Below are 19977 nucleotides of genomic sequence, written 5' to 3'. Positions count from 1 at the left end.
GCGCCAGTGAATTTTTTGTGTCTACACCAGTAAGAAGTGACAACCAGATAGCAAAAAATCCTCCACCAACAAAGCATGTATATCTGTTTACCAGATCCCAGTGGTCCCTTGATTATAGGGGACCCCAGGTAGCATGTAAGTATAAAGGATTGCAAAGCCTCAAGCTGGATGCACACAGTCTGCTGGAAATCACCTCCTCATTCCTCTAATCCAAATCATTGGCACTCATATTTCATAGATATGAAAAAAAGAAGAGGGGGGCCTCGATCGTGTAAAAAAATCTTTAAAACTTTATTGTAAAAAATTATGCATGCTAAACACTCACAATTTTGCAGTGATTAGAGAGCCTTAAAGTCTGATGTCCCGGCCGGATACATACAGACGAACCCGTCCAAACAGGGAAATCAAGCAGTCCAGGGGGGTGATGCCGATGTACCGCACGTTCCACCCTACTAGTTTTGCGAGAGATCGCTTCATTAAGGGGCACGGGCGGCACACCGCATCACTCACCCCCTTAAATACCCTATAGCGTCATGAAGCAGGCCTCAGTTCAGGTCCGCGCCCGCATGCGCAACACCAATGACAAAACCAAGCCTTGCTTGAGAATGAAAAAGTCGGCTAGTGCGCACGCCCATGCGTTCCACAGGCAAAAAAACAATCCTCGCTCCCGATCTCCACCTACACCCACACCATCTGGGCAGAGATGGAGGTATGTCTGACGCGAGAACCACAGAGAACAAACCGGAGGCCATTACCAGAGTGCCGATGCGAACATAGACCAGCCCACTATGGGCGTCCACGTCCAGTCGGCACGTGATCCAGATGCGCACGCATGCACGCACCACGCCGCCGCAAGGGAAGCCCATCCCCGCGGCGGGATGCGAATGGCGATGCGCGCGCATCATAGGACCACTGAAACCAAGCCTCGTTCTGGACAGCCACTCACACCACGGATCAACCGGAGTGGGAGTGGCAATCCCTATGTGGCAACCGCCCTAACCCATTCAAGGAGGATAGCAGCGCCAAGATAGTGCTCATCCAAACACGGGTGAACAAAGTACATCTTCATATAAAAACATATCAAGTCCTTTGATCAAAACACTCATATGATTGGTTATTGAACAATAAACTAAAAATAACATTGATATATAAATAATGCATATTGTAAACACTATACATTATACCACTGGAGAAATTAACTTAGCAGCTGAGAATTGCTGCATGTAACAAACACCAATGATGGTACTATCAAAAATAAAAAATTAGAAATAGAAGAAAAATGGAATCAATCCAATTGTATAAATCAAAAATGGCAGATATGATTCTGCTAAAAATATATCCAAAATCTGCGGTTATTAATCTCGCACAAAAATCGGATAATGTAACAAATATTATTTAAAATTTAAAATCCAAAATAATCAAAATTTAAAAATGTAAAAAATAATGAAATTAAAATTGTAAAATCAGAAAAATAGACATCTACGATCACCAGTGAACATGTCGCAGGTGGTTGATAAAGACCACTAAAAATTATTGATAAAAGCATTAACATCTGTGTCTATGTTTAGGCCGAATGGCGTGTATGTCTTGAGACGGTATATCCACGCCATTTCCTGTTTGGAGATCTCACAAACCAAATTACTCCCTCTCCAATGTGGGTGGTATTTATCAATACCCACAAATAAAGTGTTTGCGGGGTCTCTATTGTGTACCAGGTCGTAATGTTTGGATACTAAGGGCCAGATTCTCAAAAGAGATACGGCGGCGTATCTCCAGATACGCCGTCGTATCTCTGCGTTGTGCCGTCGTATCTATGCGCCTGATTCTTAGAATCAGTTACACAAAGATTTCTATTAGATCCGACAGGCGTAAGTCTCTTACGCCGTCGGATCGTAACTGCATATTTACGCTGGCCGCTAGGGGCGTGTACGCTGATTTACGCGTCAAAATATGTAAATCAGCTAGATCCGCAAATTCACAAACGTACGCCCGACCGACACAGTACATTTACGCCGTTTACATTAGGCTTTTCCCGGCATAAAGTTACCCCTGCTATATGGTGGCGTAAATGCGGCGTACCAATGTTAAGTATGGCCGTCGTTCCCGCGACAAAATTTGAAAATTTTACGTTGTTTGCGTAACTCGTCCGTGAATGGGGCTGGACATAATTTACATTCATGTCAAAACCAATACGTCCTTGCAGCGTATTAGGAGCAATGCACACTGGGAGATTTCCACGGACGGCGCATGCGCCGTTCGTGAAAAACATCAATCATGTCGGGTCATGGTTATTTTACATAACACACGCCCCCCTGTTCCAAATTTGAATTAGGCGGGCTTACGCCAGCCGATTTACGCTACGCCGCCGCAACTTACGGAGCAAGTGCTTTGAGAATACAGCACTTGCCCGTCTAAGTTGCGGAGGCGTAACGTAAATCGGATATGCTACGCCCACGCAAAGATACGCGGATCTACGAGAATCTGGCCCTGAATATTTATCATACCCTTTCCGGATATTGGCAATATGTTCATTCAATCTTACCCTAAGTGCCCTCTTGGTCCTCCCAACATATTGGAGGCCGCAAGGGCACTGGATAAGATACACTACCCCTTTGGGCGAGCATGTGATGAAAGGCTCGACTTCATGGGTTTTGTTGGTACTGGTAGATAGAAAGGAGCAGATTTTCCTGTTCTTACACTTATTGAGGGAATATACTTGGCACCGCTTACACCGAAAGTAGCCTGTGATACTTTGTAAAAAAGATCTGCTTTCCCTGGGGGGATCCTGTACACTAGGAGCAATCTGGCTGGCGAGCATGGAGGCTCCCCTGTAGACAACACTTGGTCTCACCGGTAACATGGGTGCCAGGACCTGATCAGTGGTCAAAATATGCCAGTGTTTTTGGATCAATTTTTTAACACTATGATGCTGGGCAGAGAATGTTGTAATACAAGGCATAGAGAACTTGTCCCCCTACCTGATTTAATACTATCCTTTAGAAGATGTTCCCTCTCAACATTTCTCGTTTTCTCAATTAACTGAACCAAAGAGGGACTATCATACCCCTTCTCTACAAATCTCATAGAGAGCACAGATGCCTGGCTCTCAAAGGATTGTAGATTTGTACAGTTGCGTCTTAGGCATGTAAACTGTCCCTGTGGGACTGCTTTTAACCAGGCTGGTAGGTGGCAGCTGTCCAGAGGGATATATGAGTTTCGATCAGTAGGCTTGAAAAAAGTGGTGGTCACAAATTTCCTGTTTTCAATTGAAATTTTCAAATCTAGGAAAAAAAGGTTGCATCCTCTGTAAAATGTTATTTCTATCTGTGACAACTGTAAGACATAACAGGGAGTAAAGAAAAAACTCCACAACGAAACGGCAATTAAAACAATTAACCGCTTGCCTTCTGCTGCACGACGATATACGTAGGCAGAATGGCACGGCTGCGCAAAAGGATGTACCTGTACGTTCCCTTTAAATCGCGGCATAGTGGGCGCGCTCACGCCTACCGCGTGCTCCGTGACTGTGCCCGCGGGATCGGCCAACTCTATGCTCTATCACAGAGCAGCAGAACGGGGAGATGTCTATATAAAAAAAAGGTATTTCCCTGTTCTGCCTAGCAACATGACAGAGTTCGACTGCTCCCTGTCATAGGAAGCAGTTATCTCTGTCACGCTGTAGTGAGCCCATCCCCCCACAGTTAGAATCACTCACTAGGACATACTTAACCCCTTGATCGCCCCCTAGTGTTTAACCCCTTCCCTGCCAGTGACATCTACATAGTAATCAGTGCATTTTTATAGTACTGATTGCTGTATGAATGACATTGGTCTCAAAACCGCCATAATGTCGCAGTCATGATAAAAATCACTGCCATTACTAATAAAAAATAATTAATAATAAAAATGCCATAAAACTATCCCCTATTTTGTAGGTGGTATAAATTTTGCGCAAACTAATCAATATACAATTTTTTTTATTACCAAAAATATGTAGAAGAATACATATCGGCCTAAATTGAGAAAGAGGAATTCGTTTTTTTATACCTTTTTTGGGGATATTTATTATAGCAAAAAGTAAAAAATATTGCTTTTTTTTTCAAAATTTATGCTCTTTTTTTGATTGTAGCGCAAAAAATAAAAACCACACAGGTGATCAAATACCACCAAAAGAAAGCTCTATTTGTGGGAAAAAAAGGATGTCAATTTTGTTTGGGAGCCACGTCGCATGACCGCGCAATTGTCAGTTAAAGCGACGCAGTGCCAAATCATAAAAATTGGCCCGGTCATTGGGCAGCCAAATCCTCCTGCAAAATGCTAATCATTACTGCTAAATCTGGCATTAGGAAATCATAAATGTACCCAGGAAATATTTTTTTGATATTTTGGAGAATTATATGCTTTTTCTCCAAACATAATCCATACACATGAACTACTTAATGGCTCTGCACTCAATTTTTCATGAAATTATTTCCTACTGTGTTCTGCTTCAGCTCCTGAACCCCTCTTTTTCCCTTCACTTTCGTTTGTTTGGAACAAGCAGTGTACATTTGTTCTGGCCATGTGCATTGCTATATGCACACTACAAGGGTGGCTACATTCTTACATACAGTGGGATCATGGAGAACAAACTTAGCCACTCTACAACAGGAATTAAGATCACAACAGCAAAAATGAATTTGAAGATTTTTGGAGTTAAGAACACATATTTCACTGTATTTTTGGAGTTTAGTGTCACTTTAAGGCAATAAGAAATACATGTAAAAATGTCTACTTTAATCACCTTTAGGGTAAAATATTGAAATTGATGTAGTTATTGGTAACAGAACTTGATCAATTACAGCCATGTGTCTGTTAGCGCAGCAATACCCTGAGGCCTTGTACACACGGCCAGACATGTCCGATGAAAACGGTCCGCGGACCATTTTCATCGGACATGTCTGCTGGAAGGTTTTGGTCTGATGTGTGTACACACCATCAGACCAAATTCCCCGCGGACAGAAAACGCGGTGACGTGGCGGCGATGATGATGCGACGACGTGCGCGACCCAGGAAGTTCAATGCTTCCACGCATGCGTCGAATCAATTCGACACATGCGCGGGATTTCGGGCCAGCGGACATGTCCGATGAGTCGTACTAACCATCGGACATGTCCGACGGACAGGCTTCCAGCGGACAAGTTTCTTAGCATGCTAAGAAACTTTTGTCCGCTGGAAACCTGTCCGGTAGGCCTGAAAACTGTCCGGTAGGCTCTACACACGGTCGGACATGTCCGCGGAAACTGGTCTGACGGACCAGTTTCAGCGGACATATTCGGTCCTGTGTACAAGGCCTAACATGTCCTTCTAGTAAACAAAAAGACTCCTGCCATGCAAAAAAAATCAGAAACTGGTTTAACATAGTAACTTATGAAGCTATCTATGGTAATGCAGGCTAATATATCACAACAAGAACAAAGCAAAGCATACTAGTGCAGAGAAGACATTTATTAGTATAAAGTACTTAAATGTAATTCACAAAGTGTGAGTAGGCCTATCATAAAGGGATGTACTTTCCACGAAACAGTCTGTACTCCCTCATTGATAGTCAGGATGTGGGAAAGGATGATCCAGACTGCTATCGGGATAGTTTGTTCTCCATCAAGAACCACATGGTAATCATGAGGCTAAAACAGCTGACACAAGCATATCAACAAGGGCACTGATTGCTTGTGTTAGCCACATTATTCCCAGTGCGGTTCTTAACCACTTCCATACCGGGCACTTACGCACCTTCCTGCCCAAGCCAATTTTCAGCTTTCAGCACTGTCGCACTTGACAATTGACAATTGCGCGTTCGTGCTACACTGTACCCAAACATTTTTTTTATCATTTTGTTCCAACAAATAGAGCTTTCTTTTGGTGGTATTTGATCATCTCTGCGGTTTTTTTTTGCGCTATAAACAAAAGAAGCGCAATTTTTTTTAAAAAAAAAACATTTTTTTTCCTCAGTTTAGGCCGATACATATTCTTCTACATATTTTTGGTAAAAAAACCCGCAATAATCATATATTGATTGGTTTGCGCAAAAGTCATAGCGTCTACAAAATAGGTGATAGATTTATGGCATTTTTATTTTATTATTTTTTTTTACTAGTATTGGCGGCGATTTGCGATTTTTTACTGTCACCGTGACATTGCGGCGAACACATCGGACACTTGTGACACGTTTTTGGGACCATTCACATTTATACAGCGATTAATGCTATAAATATGCATTGATTACTGTGTAAATGTGACTGGCAGGGAAGGGGTTAACCACTAGGGGGCGTTGAAGGGGTTAATATGTTCCCTAAGATGTGTTATAACTGTAGGGGGGAGGGGACTCTCAAGGGTAGGAGACCGATGTGTGTTCCTCTGTACTGGGAACACACATTGGTCTCCTCACCGCTGACAGGAGGTGGATCTGGTGCGCCCTAGATCGCCAGGGAAACACAGGACGTCATATGACGTCCACCCGGATCGAGGAGGGGTTCATGCTGCCGTCATTTTACAATAACGCGGTATGGATGTGGTTAATAGAGTACAAGGCTATCCAGGTTGCAGTCTGGATCATCCTTCCCCCACATGCCAGCTATCAATGAAGAAGTGTATTTACATACAGCTTTAACCTGCCTGGCGGTATTCCCGAGTCTGACTCGGGGTTAGATTTTCCTGCTGCGAGCGGTAACCCCGAGTCAGACTCGGGCTCGCCTCGCTAGATCCACAGGCATGGTTTACTTACCTTGTCCCTGGATCCAGCGATGCCACCGCGCTTTGTGAGCGAGCGGGACCTCGCTCGAGTCACACAGTGCCTCTGTGTGACGCCGATCTCCGTTCCCTGCGACGTTACGACGCACGGGGACGGAGAACGGCGCCAAATTCAAAAAAGTAAACAAACACTTTACATACAGTATACTGTAATCTTATAGATTACAGTACTGTATGTAAAAAATACACACCCCCCTTGTCCCTAGTGGTCTGTCCTGTGTCATGCATGGAAAATAAATTGGGAGCAACTGCGCTAATGAAGTCCTAATACAATGTGATAGTACTCCTAAAGAATACTAGTGTGAAAAAAATAAGCTGCACCTTACTGTGTACGGTGAAACAGTGATAGCATAGAGAAAAATAACAAGATGTGCTAAATACATACAAAATATAATACCAAAACAACATGTAACAAATCAATGTCCATAAGTGAAAGTGAAAAAAATTGTGAAAAAAGTCCTTAGAGGGACGGCAAAGCTTCTATCCACCCGTAGAGTGAAAAAAGAAGATGAACCAAATGATCCACAAATAAGTCCAAGGTTAAGAGGTGACTATCCCGAAGCAGTGATCCACCACCAAGAGCGAATATAGCCTCTTACCGGATATCCGGCGGTCTCTTAACTAAAAGAGGACCCCAGAAAGCATGTCAAAGATGAACCGTTGAAAATCAGATTGCAGGTGGGCTGAGCTGGAAACCAATCTTTATCTCATTCCAGTGCTTGCGAACTCGATTGACAGGTAACATGAAAGACATATGGGAACCGCAATAGTGTAATACCATAGGCGTATTTATTTTAAAAGAAGTCAAAAACACACTTACATTAAAACAATGGTAAAAAGGGCATGTCAATTGGAGCTCCGGCCGGAAGCTGACCAAAAAAAACCCGTTCAGATGGTGAAGAAGTCGTGCAAGTATGCGGGGGGTGATCCGATGCAGCACTCGTTCCGCCCGACCGGTTTCGCGATAAATCGCTTCCTCTGTGCCCCAGAGGAAGCGATTTATCGCGAAATCGGTCGGGCGGAACGAGTGCTAGGTTTTCCCGTCGGGTACGTCGTTTTACTAAGTCGTTCTTGAATACAACTTTACGTCAATGATGCACACGTCGGCGTCATTGACGTTTTACGCCGAGAACTGGAGCATGGGCACTGGGCTATTTTAAGCATTGCAGTTCGTTAGAATCGGGGGCGCGCTTAATTTAAATAGAAGCCGCCCCCTTGGATATACGCGGGGATACGCCGGGCCAATTACACTCCGCCGCCCCAAACTACGGAGCAAGTGTTTGGGGAATACAGCACTTGCTCCTGTAGGTTGGGGCGGCGGAGTGTAAATGGCTTAAGTGCCGCCCGCCAACTTTATTAAAGAATATGGCCCTCTATGTTTAAAACTGGTCTCTGTCTCAGCTTGGCTGTGCTGTGGGCTGTCTATTGTTGCTGGGGTGTAGTTCCTACCCCAGGGCGATGGGTGGCAGCAGTGGAGTCGAGGTTTGGGTGCTCTTCCCCAGCAGCCAATCAGGAGGGTTGAGCCTTGCTGTGCATGCTGGGGGAGGGTATTTATGGGGCAGACGCCATTGTTCTGGGTTCTTCTTCGGAGTGCGGCACCCACCTTTAGGGTGACTGCGCATCACGCCCCCCCCTGGCGTAAAGGCCTTCCAGGCCGGGGTGCGCGCACCATGCGGTGTTCCTGGTTCTGGGGCCATGTTGGTCCGAGGCATTTAAGATTAGAGTAGTAGAGTAGTAGTAGTCGACTGTGTTCCCAATCCTGAAGATCCCAAGCGAGTTAGCTGTTCGGTGAGGAGTCCATCTGAGGAGAGCCAATGAGAGGCTGGTGATCCAATAGGGTCTCGACAACCCACCGGGGATCAAGGTAGCTGGACACTGAGAGACTGGTCACCTCTCAGTTGGTACCTGAAAACTATCTGAAGGAGATCCAGGCGTAATTCTATCAAGGAGGATTATCTCCGTAATCACAATCACAGAGAGGGCCTGTGGCAGAGGCTTTTCCCTGTGTTCATTTCAGGAGGGTCTGTGGCAGAGACCTTTCCTTCAAGTTTGAGCGATACCCTGGCTGCAAGGTCAGTGAGAGTGGGCCTGTCCGGGTACGCTATACCCACTCTGGCTAGACTGGCGAAGAATACAAAGTATTATTGGGAGCAGGACTGTTTCCCTATTCTTGCGCCTGAGTCTGCTACTTCTTCTTTTACTTCACCTCTACTCTTCTTTACACGTTTTAATGTTTTTACCCGGCTGGGTAATAAAGAGCCCAGAAAAAGACACCTGTCGTGGACATTCCTTTACTGCTATATGCACCATACACCCTAGGCTGGGGGAAGAGCCACGAGGTAACATGCCACCCAAAACAAACCAGCAGCTCCTCCGGGGGGTAGTGCTACATATTTATTTGCCTTTAGTAAATCCACATCTGCGTGGTATGATGTGCACCATCTTGATCCAGTTAGTCATTGACAAAGGTCACTTGGTTAAAAGCTTATTTTGCTTGATCTGAGTACCTCTAGATTTTCAATGCTTACCCTATATGTTCACAACAAAAAATAAATAAAAATTTGTGTAACCATAAAAGCTTTACTTTATCTTGGAAAAAAAGTAAATTTGTGTAAGTTGACAACTTTGTCATAGGGTGAGATGGTAAGGTGATGATATATCAGATATATAGTACATACAATCTTATTTCAGAAGCGCACTCTTGCTATATAATAATTAGTGATTATGATGTGACATGTTTTAAAAGAGAGATGCAGGGTAAAAAGGAGCTGACTGGAGAAGTTAATTGGAAATCCCATGATTTAAAATCATGCTTACCGATTCACTATCTGAGACAGAAGGCATGGGTCCTTTAAGTCTGGGGTGCCCACATATGTCAGAAGTTTGACTGCAATGACTTGTAACAGTGGAGCGGCGAGAAGATGGATAGCTGCTAAAGGATCTGGAATCTTTGCGAGTCACTCGGAGGATTGGTTTCAAACAAGGAATATACTTTGCAATTGCCATCCTGTGTTATACAAGAACTGGGTTTTAGTCAGTACACACAATCACTAAAAACAAGTCATGCCCTAAAATATTTTTTAAAGGAGTTCTATGGTTACAGCATACACTTTAATTTTATAGTGACAGCATTGTAATAGCAATACAAACAGTTATTTTTGAAAAATCCAATATAAACTTAGTTGAAAATGTTTCTTTCTGCTGGCCATATCTTTCCAAAACTTCCTAGATTCCCTGCATGCCTTACAAATTTTCCTCTACCGTTTACGTAAACATTCTAAGGACTACATATCCAATGGTACCTTGCTGCCTGAAAGCTGTGATTCCTGTATTGACTCCACCTCCTTAAACTTCTCCACTCCTCTGTAGTTCAGAAAATGGGCTCTGTGAATCATGTGACACAGCAGTACCTACGCACAGGGTATAGTGAATACGTGCAAGGCCGGCGCTAGCGCAAGGCAAGATGGGCACTTGCCTTACGGCAACATCGCCAGCCCTGGGAACATTGACCACCGCAGAGTCACCGCCGCTGCCAGAACAGAACAGAGTGTGTGTATGATCCACGGTATGGCACTGGCAGGCTGAGACATGGGAAGTGCCATGTGGCGCTATAGGGGGGGGGGCGCCAAAAAAAATCTCCCTGCTCGTAAAACCCATCCTCCCGCACTATATCCCCGGCGGTGGCACGGCACCTGCAAAAAAAAATAGCTCAGCTGTCTGGCAGCGCAGCATGGAGGAGCCGAGTGTGACAGGCGCCCCCCATGCTTCTTGAAAAGTTTGACTGGCCAGACCGGCGTCATTCCACTGACTAGCTAGTGTAGGCGGAGCCTAAAGCTCTACCTACCCTCCTCTGCGCGACTTCATCTTTTCCCCGAGCGGGTCAGTGTGTGACGTCACCCATCACGTGAGTTGGTTTCTGTGGAGGACAGAGAGGAGACTTGAAATTAGGGGAACTGGGGGAACCCCAAATCCAGGCCCAGGCAGCAGCACACTGCAGCAGCAGGTGAGGCCAGGTACCGTCCCTATCATCATTCATGCATATGCAATGTTGTTGTATGATGTGTGCCAGCCAGGTTCCAACTGCCAGTGCCAAGCAGCCAAATAGTACTTGCTCAATATGGATAAAATAAATGATAATTATGCATAGCCATAGATATTATAAATAAAGTGATTTGTGCAAGTAGTACCTGCTGTTGCACAAATCACTTTATTTATATCTATGGCTATGCCTAATTCTAATTTATTTATTCCATATTGAGCAAGTACTATATTTGATTGGCTGCTTGCATCTGTTTGGTCATGTGCCTGGCACATGACTTAGGCTACTTTTACACTGGGGTGTTGCGCCGTCGGCAGTAAAGCGCCGCTATTTTAGCAGCACTTTACTGACGTTTTTGCGGCGCTATTTGGCCAATAGAGGGGCGCCTCAAATACTTTTTTGAGCGTTCTGCCAGCACACTGCTAGAGGCCCAAAAGGGTTAAAACCGGCCGCAAATCGCCGCTGCAGCAATGCTTTGTTGGCGGTTCAGTGGCGCTGCCCATTGATTTCAATGGGCAGGGGCGCTTTAGAAGCAGTGTGTACACTGTTCCTACAGCGCCTCAAAGATGCGGCTACTAGGACTTTTTTGAGCATCCTGCCAGCGCACCGCTCCAGTGTAAAAGCTCTCGGGCTTTCGCATTGGAGTGAGAAGAGAGGCTCTTTCAGGGCACTTTGCAGGCGCTATTTTGTAGCACCTGCAAAGCTCCTCAGTGTGAAAGTAGCCTAAGACCCCTTTCACACTGAGCCACTTTGCAGGCGTTATAACGCTAAAAATAGCGCCTGCAAAGTGCCCTGAAAGAGTGGATCCATTTACTCCAGTGTGAAAGCCCAAGTGCTTTCACACTGGAGCGGTCTGCTGGCAGGACATTAAAAAATCCTAAAGCGCCCCTGCCCATTGAAATCAAAGCGGCGCTTTGCGGGTGTTTTTTTTAACCCTTTCTCGGCCGCTAGCGGAGGTTATAAGCATGGGTGCGGGTAAGGCCGCATTCATGGGGGGTGCTGATATTACTGCATTTATGGGTGCTGGTATTACTGCAATTATGGGTGCTGGTATTACTGCATTTATGGGTGCTGATATTACTGCAATTATGGGTGCTGGTATTACTGCAATTATGGGTGCTGGTATTACTGCAATTATGGGTGCTGGTATTACTACATTTATGGGTGCTGGTATTTGTTGTTCCTCTATAGCTGCTGGTATTCTCCATTGCGCTGTATAATGTATTATTGCTGGGATTTGTAGTTTCTCTATAACTGGTCAGTGGTAATCTGCATTGCGTTTTATAAAATGTATTGCTGGGATTTGTAGTCGTCTGTAACTGCTGGTATTTTGCATTGCATTGTATATAATGTACTATTGCTGGGATTTGTAGTTCCTCTATAACTGGTCAGTGGTAATCTGCATTGCGCAGTATAATCATTATACAACGCAATGCAGAATACCAGCAGTTACAGAGGACTATAAATCCCAGCAATAGTACATTATACAGCGCAATGCAGAATAACGCCATCTATAGAGGAAGACATCAGATCCCAGCAGTAATACATTATAGTATAGTGTACTATTGCTGGCATGTGTACAGTGTGTGCGTGCGTGCCGGGGGGGGGGGGGGGGGGGGGGCGGCAAAATGCCTGAGTTGGCAAAAATCCTTGCACTGGTCCTGAATACGTGTCACGAAATTATGTGGCACAGCAGTACCTACGCACAGGGTATAGTGAATACGTGTCACAGAATTCAAGGGAGTAAATGTGTGGAGATTTTCACAAAATACGTTTACAGAAATTGTTTAACCACTTAAGGATCGCCTCCTGCACATATACATCGGCAGAATGGCACGGCTGGGCACAAGCACGTACAGGTACGTCCTCTTTAAGTGCCCAGCCGTGGATCGTGGGTGCGCGCCCCCGCGACACGGTCCGAAGCTCCGAGACCGCGAGACCCGTGGTCCCGAACGCCGCTGGAGTCCCGCGATCGGTCTCTGGAACTGTCGCACAGCTTCCCCGTTCTTCACTGTGGCGCCGTCATCGATCGTGTGTTCCCTTATATAGGGAATCACAATCAATGACGTCACACCTACAGCCACACCCCCCTACAGTTAGAAACAAAGATGAGGTCATACATAACCCCTTCAGCGCCCCCTTGTGGTTAACTCCCAAACTGCAATTGTCATTTTCACAGTAAACAATGCATTTTAAATGCATTTTTTGCTGTGAAAATGACAATGGTGCCAAAAATGTGTCAAAATTGTCCGAAGTGTCATAATGTCCCAGTCATGAAAAAAATCGCTGATCGCCGCCATTAGTAGTAAAAAAAAAATGCAATAAAACTATCCCCTATTTTGTAAACGCTATAAATTTTGCGCAAACCAACTGATAAACGCTTATTGCGATTTTTTTTACCAAAAATAGGTAGAAGAATACGTATCGGCCTAAACTGAGGGAAAAAAATGTATATATATTTTTGGGGGATATTTATTATAGCAAAAAATAAAAAAATATTGCATTTTTTTCTAAATTGTCGCTCTATTTTTGTTTATAGCGCAAAAAAAAAAAAACGCAGAGGTGATGAAATACCACCAAAAGAAAGCTCTATTTGTGAGAAAAAAAGGACGCCAATTTTGTTTGGGAGCCACATCGCACGACCGCGCAATTGTCAGTTAAAGCGACACAGTGCCGAATCGCAAAAACTGTCCGGGTCCTTTAGCTGCCTAAAGGTCCGGGTCTTAAGTGGTTAAATTAATTTTTGTAGACTAGAAATAATTGAAATGTGGAAATAAATATATGTATTTTACATTTTGACCATAGATACACTTTGATGTGTTAAAGTCATAATGCTTTTCTCATCCAACAATGACTATTTGTTCTATCAAATTGTGGAAAATCATTCTTTTACAATTGCATTTCTTTGTAAATTATTTTATTTGTCCTTGTAGTGTTACCATGCAAACCTTTGGTAGGAGGGGATTGGGGTGGGGGTAAGAATCACATATTTAGGATCTGATTAATTTGATGAACTCAAATCATTTCACCATTAATTACCCAATGTTGAGTTCCAGTGAGATATATTATAGATATATTATTTTATTATATATATTAAGATATATTATTGTTTCTTTACAATAAAAACTATCTTTCGATCCATGTGTCTTCGGGAATGAGATGAGGCAGTGCGGATTGCTTGAGCAAACCTTTCTGTGATTCTGTTACCAGACTTCTGGGCCAGTGTCTGATACCCATATATGTCCTCAAGCCGTTTTTTAAAGATCCCAGTGTGCTACCACTGCTGACGTCTTGTTTGATCTCAGTCTCACCGTACAATTCTGTACCTTGTCTTGTGTCAACCAGCTGTTGCAAGTGCAGATCTATGTGAGCACCTCAACCTGGGAGCCAGCTACATCAAAAGCCCATCATTTCTTGAGTGGTGCTCTAATATACCCTAGGCAGCTCCTGAGATTCTGTACCTGCGCCTTCTTTAGTGCCTATTGCCCAGGTTCCGAAAGGACTTACGACGACGTATCTCCAGAAACGCTGTCGTAAGTCCAAATGTGCGCCGTCGTATCTATACGCGTATTCTGGAAATCAGATACGCCTGAATTTTGCCAAGATACGACCGACGTAAGTCTCTTACGCCGTCGTATCTTGGGTGCATATTTACGCTGGCGGCAAGGGGCGCTTCCGTAGATTTACACGTCGAATATGCAAATGACCTAGATACGCGGATTCACAAACGTACTTGCGCCCGTTGCATTAAGCTACGCCGTTTACGTAAGGCGTACGTCAGACGTAAATTTACCCCTGCTATATGAGGCGCAGGTAATGCAAAGGTATGGACGTCGGAACAAGCGCCAAATTTTACGTCATTTACGTAAGTCGTACGTGAATGGGGTTGGGCGTAGGTTACGAGCCGGCGTATTTTAGGGAGTAAAATGCGCTGTTCGTTAGGCGCTTCATTTACATGGGGTCACGATTCATTTTAATACAACACGCCCACTACCTGCCTACTTTGAATTAGGTGGGCTTACGTCGGCCCATTTACGTTACGCCGGTGTAAATATGGGAGCAAGTGCTTTGTGAATACTCAGCTTGCCTCTCAATGTTACGTCGGCGTAGCGCATATGTGATGCGCTACGCCTATCTAAAGATGCGCCAATCTCTCTGAATCCCGGCCAATATTTACCTGGCAAATAATGCAGAGGGGTCTTCTACTACTTTGATATTTTGAATAGAGTGGTGTTGTTTGTGTGTGGGGGAAAGGGGAGAGGGTTAGTACCCCTGTCACAATTTTTATTGTTGGCTCTGCCCCAGTTAGGTAGAATCACCTTCTCTATTTGTCGTGGTGATCATTGTTACTAAAATAGAAAATTAGGTTTATTAAAAAACAGTAAAATACTATTCACAAACATGTGGTGAATAAAAGCTTGTAGAGGCTCTGAGGAAGAAGGTACTCCTTCAAAACGTGTCGGCCAGCAGCGGTTCTGAGGTCCTTCCCTCAGTTTCCTGGAGACTGTCGGTTTTTGGACCGATTGCCATATCTTAGTGGTTTCTACAAGCTTTTATTCACCACATGTTTGTGAGTAGTATTTTACTGTTTTTTATTAATAAATTATCTTGGAATAATGCACTGGCTGGTGCGCCCTCTTCTTTAGAGTGTGCAATACTTGCTCAAGCACCCTGTTTGCCTACTCTGCTCTGCTAGATTGGATTTCCCTGTGTATGACCTTGGACCGGATAATTACTATTCTCTAAACTCTGCCTGTCTTTTACCTGGACGTTCATTAAGCCACTATGCCTGTCTGCCAACAGGAAGTACCTGTTTGTTTTGCTCAGTTCGCCCCTGCCCTGGCGTTGTAGCCAGGCACTGTAGCATTGTGTATAAGTCCTGGGGGTAACTGAATACCAGTAGGCCTGCTTCCCTTATGGGAAAGGGGGCTGCTATAGGTAAAGATCACAGTAGCCAGCATAGGTGTGCGCAGCCTATTGCATTAGGGTGTGCATCTCAAAGCCCAAACACACATTACCGATCACTCACGATGTTCATTCAGAAAGGGAAGGGGCCAGTAAATTACATATTTACTGACCCTTTCCCCACTCCTAAAACATCCCAGCAGCAACAGACGATCGGAGAGGAGGGATGCTGACAGCACTGTGGGAGGAAAGATGGGAGCCAGAGTAGTAGGGGAAATCTGTGCTGCACAGGGTGATTAGGGTGTGCCTGGGCACACCTGGCACACCCTGTGCGTACGCCTATGGTAGCCAGATATAGTTTATGACCACCTGCGTTTGGGGTAAGCGTGACGCTCACTTTGTTGAGATTTTCTCTCCCTTCCTGCTGTGTATCTGGGACAGGAAGTGAACAGAAATCGTCCCAATGGGAAAGAAACATACCTTCCCTATTAAAAAATAATAATTATTAAATAATAATTATTTTAATAATAATAAAAAAAAAAATATATATATATATATAATGGCAATGTAATGGCTTTACTGCGCTGGTATAGATGTCCTCTTGTGACTGCAATTGTATGGACATCATCAGTTCAGTCCACTAAACTTTTGATTTCTGTATAAAAATACTGTATCTTGTATTTGAGGTGTTAGATTTTTTCACATCCAAACAAGATATACTTCCAGATTTCCAGACTAAACCACTTAGGAGACATGTTCAATATTGTATGCATTATGTTTATTTCTGGCTCTAGTCAGAATCCCTTGTAATACCTTGCAATCTCCCCTAATGAAGGTCTGCCTAGGACATTCTATTTCATTGCTTGTGTCTGCTTATTACTGCTGATTCCCTAGAAAATTTGAATTTCTTTTTCTATGTGTTATTATTTCCAAAAAGCTTATTATTTTTAGATCATCAGATAAGACGTTTTATCCTAACAAGGTAAAAAATAGACTGAAATTATAAAAGCATGAAGCTAAATGTTTCATCACTAGTTTTTTTCTGGGTTCAATGCCAAGAGAGCTCTTTCAGAGCATTGGGCAGACAATAAGATGGATGCCTGCTGTGAATCACAGGGGTGTAAACAAGCCACAGTGCCCAAAAATGGAGACACCGTGTAGTTCTATATCAAGCAACAACATGATTTGGCATCTATTTTTCTCATCTGAAGTTAACAGCTCAAAGGTTGTATTCAGAATTACAATGTAATTGTACTGTAATTACAATTACAATGTGTGTATCGTATATACTGTATATTATCAGTGGATTTTGAATCAGAGAATTCCCCTAAAATTGTCTCCTAATTCTGTTATCAAAGCCTCGTTCACATGGGCGTGGATGTTTGTTTATGTGCATCCAAATAGACTTGAATGGGGTTTCTGCATGCAGCAATTGCCAATTAGGAACACATAAACAAACTGCCCATTCACAGTGTATGGGCATTAGCGCCCATGTGAATAAGACTTAAGCTCCCACAAAAGATTATCTTTTACAAAGCTTCCCATTGCTGAAACTCTGATTATTCCACCTGTGTTTATATGAGGCTACCTACAAATCAAGTGTTATAGACAGAGCTTAAAATGTGTCTAAAACCAACTTTTTTATATAACGAGGAAGGGTTAGAATCTATGTCAAGTTTCAATTGCTGTCTGCGTCCCCAGAAAAAAAGGAGGGAAAATTCAAAATGATAAGTTGTCACTAGAACAGAATTAAAGGAAGAATCTTCCAATGGGAACACTTGTTCTGATGGCAACTGTCCAATAGGGAATTTTCAGCACTTTTCTTTACTTCCTGTTGTGTCTGCCAGACAGGAAGTTAAAGTGGATCTCCCACGCAAAAACGTTTTTTTTTTTAAAGGCTACTTAAATCGTTAATAGTGCTGCTTATCTGAACTCACGTTTTTGGTGTCCTACAACCGCTCCTCTGGCATTCTGTCTGCAATTTTGACTTTTATTCCCCTCTTCGTTCCATTGCCATTTTAGCTGTGGGCATTAGAAGCCCACAAGCAGGCACTTCCTCGTTGCGGTGATGCTGCTGTACCAGCATCCACCGCTCGATCTCGCGCATGCGCACTCGCAAGGGGGAGCCGCGGCATCCGCGTCTGTGTTTATGTAACGCCCACCCTCCTTCCTTTGTTTATGTCGCGCGTCACTTCCTGGTCCTGAAATCACGCGACGTTTCGTTTCACAGCTCAGAAACTGAACACAAGGGAGCTATGAGACAAGCTCCCAGAGCACACTGCGCGGTACGGGAAGTGATGCAATGCCCGAGAAAAACCCGCAGTTGTGCATACTGGAAGGAGGAGGTATTAGAGGTACTGTGCATATTTTCTAAACAAAAATATCCATTTCTAGCATGTTTAATATCAGCGGTGATATTAAGATTGTGTTGAAATTCAGGTGGAGCTCCGCTTTAAGGAAAATATCTTTAAAGGGGTAAAAAAAAGGCAAACAAGGTTTTTAACAAATCCCTATTCTGTCCAATATGAAAAAAAAAAAAAATATTTTAGAGATACTTTTCATGATGAAAGTCTACAGGATTGATTTACTAAAGGCAAATAGCCTGTTCACTTTTGCAAGGGGATGCTCCCCAGATCTTAGTAAATGTGAGTAAGTTTTACTTTACAAAGAATACCCAATCATGTACAAGGAAAATAAAAAAAATACTTACTAAGGTAAGATTCCCTTTGCAAAGTGAACAGCATATTTGCCTTTAGTAAATCAACCTTGTTGTGTATCTCCTATAGTCTTTGTAATTCAACACTTTCTCACAGTTGACAGCCATCACAACTTAATATATGAAGTATGTCATTTTTACCAATTATCACAAATCCTACCTGTATTTAGGATGAGTAATGGCATAGATTATTGGATTGTGAATGGCAGATGCCTTTGCAATCACAGCAGGCACAGAATTCATATATGGTGTTAACATGTTTGCATACCTGTGAAAGAAAAAGAAAAACATAAGGATTTAATAATCACAGATATTACAAGTCATGGGCCTTATTTACCCCCTCTCGCTAATTACTTCTATTTCTTCTGTGATGTTCCTTTTATGTATTATGAATAATCGTTGTCACTTTATCGCTCTATAGTAACAAATGTCCCAAGCTCTTTCAACCCTGGACTGGATTTATAATGCATCCAGGATGTGACAATTCCTGTACCGAGGGACGCCACTTCTTGTTCTGGTACTTAGCTTGGGAGGTCACAGGTGCCTATTTGAAAGTTGGGTCTCTCAGAAACTGTTCAAGCAAGAGTGTGTAGATAGGCTTGAGAGAGCCCTCAAATAACAACTGTATATGTATATGTATATGGAGGGGAGAGATAAAACTACTGCTTTAAAGTGTAAGTTCACAAAAAATGAAAAGATGAATTATCAACCTGCACCCTCTGCATTGCTATCATGTTCACTGCCCATGCAGTTGGTGAAGTGATTTGGAAATAAGAAAAGACTCACTTTTCTTCCTTGCCTTTTCTTGGGGCTTCCAGGGTGGATCAGAGTGATTCTGATTGGCCAAATTGGTCTTGTGACTGTTTAGAATTGCTCTAATCCATCCCAAAGAAAAAAACAGGGAAGAAAAGCGTCACTTTAAAATCTCCAGACTGCTGCATTAGCAATGACAGCTAATCACCCACGTTGGTAAGTGTAGCAGGAACTGGGGGGTTGTAGGATGTTGGTTCACATTTTTATTTTTTATGAAACGGTGACCTTACACTTTAAAGTGGTTGTAAACCCACTCTTGCAACTTGCACCTACAGGTAAGCCTAGATTAAGGCTTACCTGTAGGTGCAAGAAATATCTCCTTAACCTACAGGGTTAAGGAGATATTTTCACAGAAACTGGCACCACTGTCTACGGCGCATGCGTGCCGTTTTTGTGCCGGTCCCGCGGCGCATGCGCTGTAGTGACGCCATCACCGCTCCGGTCAATCAAAGCGCTGGAGCGGTGAAAACAAGGAAGAAGCTCCAGGGGACATGGCGGTGGCGGTGGACGGTACCGAGGTGGACTTCAGGGGCTTCGTTCTCAGGTAAGTGACACATAATAAGCTAGTATGCTGTGCATATTAGCTCATTATGACTTTCTCTTGCAGGTGTATTTAAAAAAAATGGAAAAACTAGGGTTTACTTCCTCTTTAAGTCAACAGGCTGAATCTGTTTTATGTTGTATTTCTTGTACCCCTCAAGCGTGGCCAGGACAA

The 19977-nt window shown here is 43.5% G+C and overlaps 1 protein-coding gene across 2 annotated transcripts in view; it reads right to left on the bottom strand.

The window, feature by feature from the left end:
• The window catches only part of OPN4 (opsin 4), a 120166-nt gene that overhangs the window by 13570 nt on the left and 86619 nt on the right, over positions 1-19977 (bottom strand). For both annotated transcript variants that reach the window (XM_040320519.1, XM_040320518.1), the window contains exons 7-8: positions 18610-18717; positions 9607-9796 (exon numbers count right to left, since the gene is read on the bottom strand). In XM_040320519.1, coding sequence (XP_040176453.1) covers positions 9607-9796; positions 18610-18717 — 298 coding nt within the window. The remainder of the gene's footprint in view (positions 1-9606; positions 9797-18609; positions 18718-19977) is intronic.

The sequence above is a fragment of the Rana temporaria genome, chromosome 8 (genome assembly GCF_905171775.1).
Source record: "Rana temporaria chromosome 8, aRanTem1.1, whole genome shotgun sequence".
Lineage (NCBI taxonomy): Eukaryota > Metazoa > Chordata > Amphibia > Anura > Ranidae > Rana > Rana temporaria.
The sequence above is the reverse complement of the archived record's forward strand: the minus strand, read 5'-3'. Positions and strand labels throughout refer to the sequence as shown.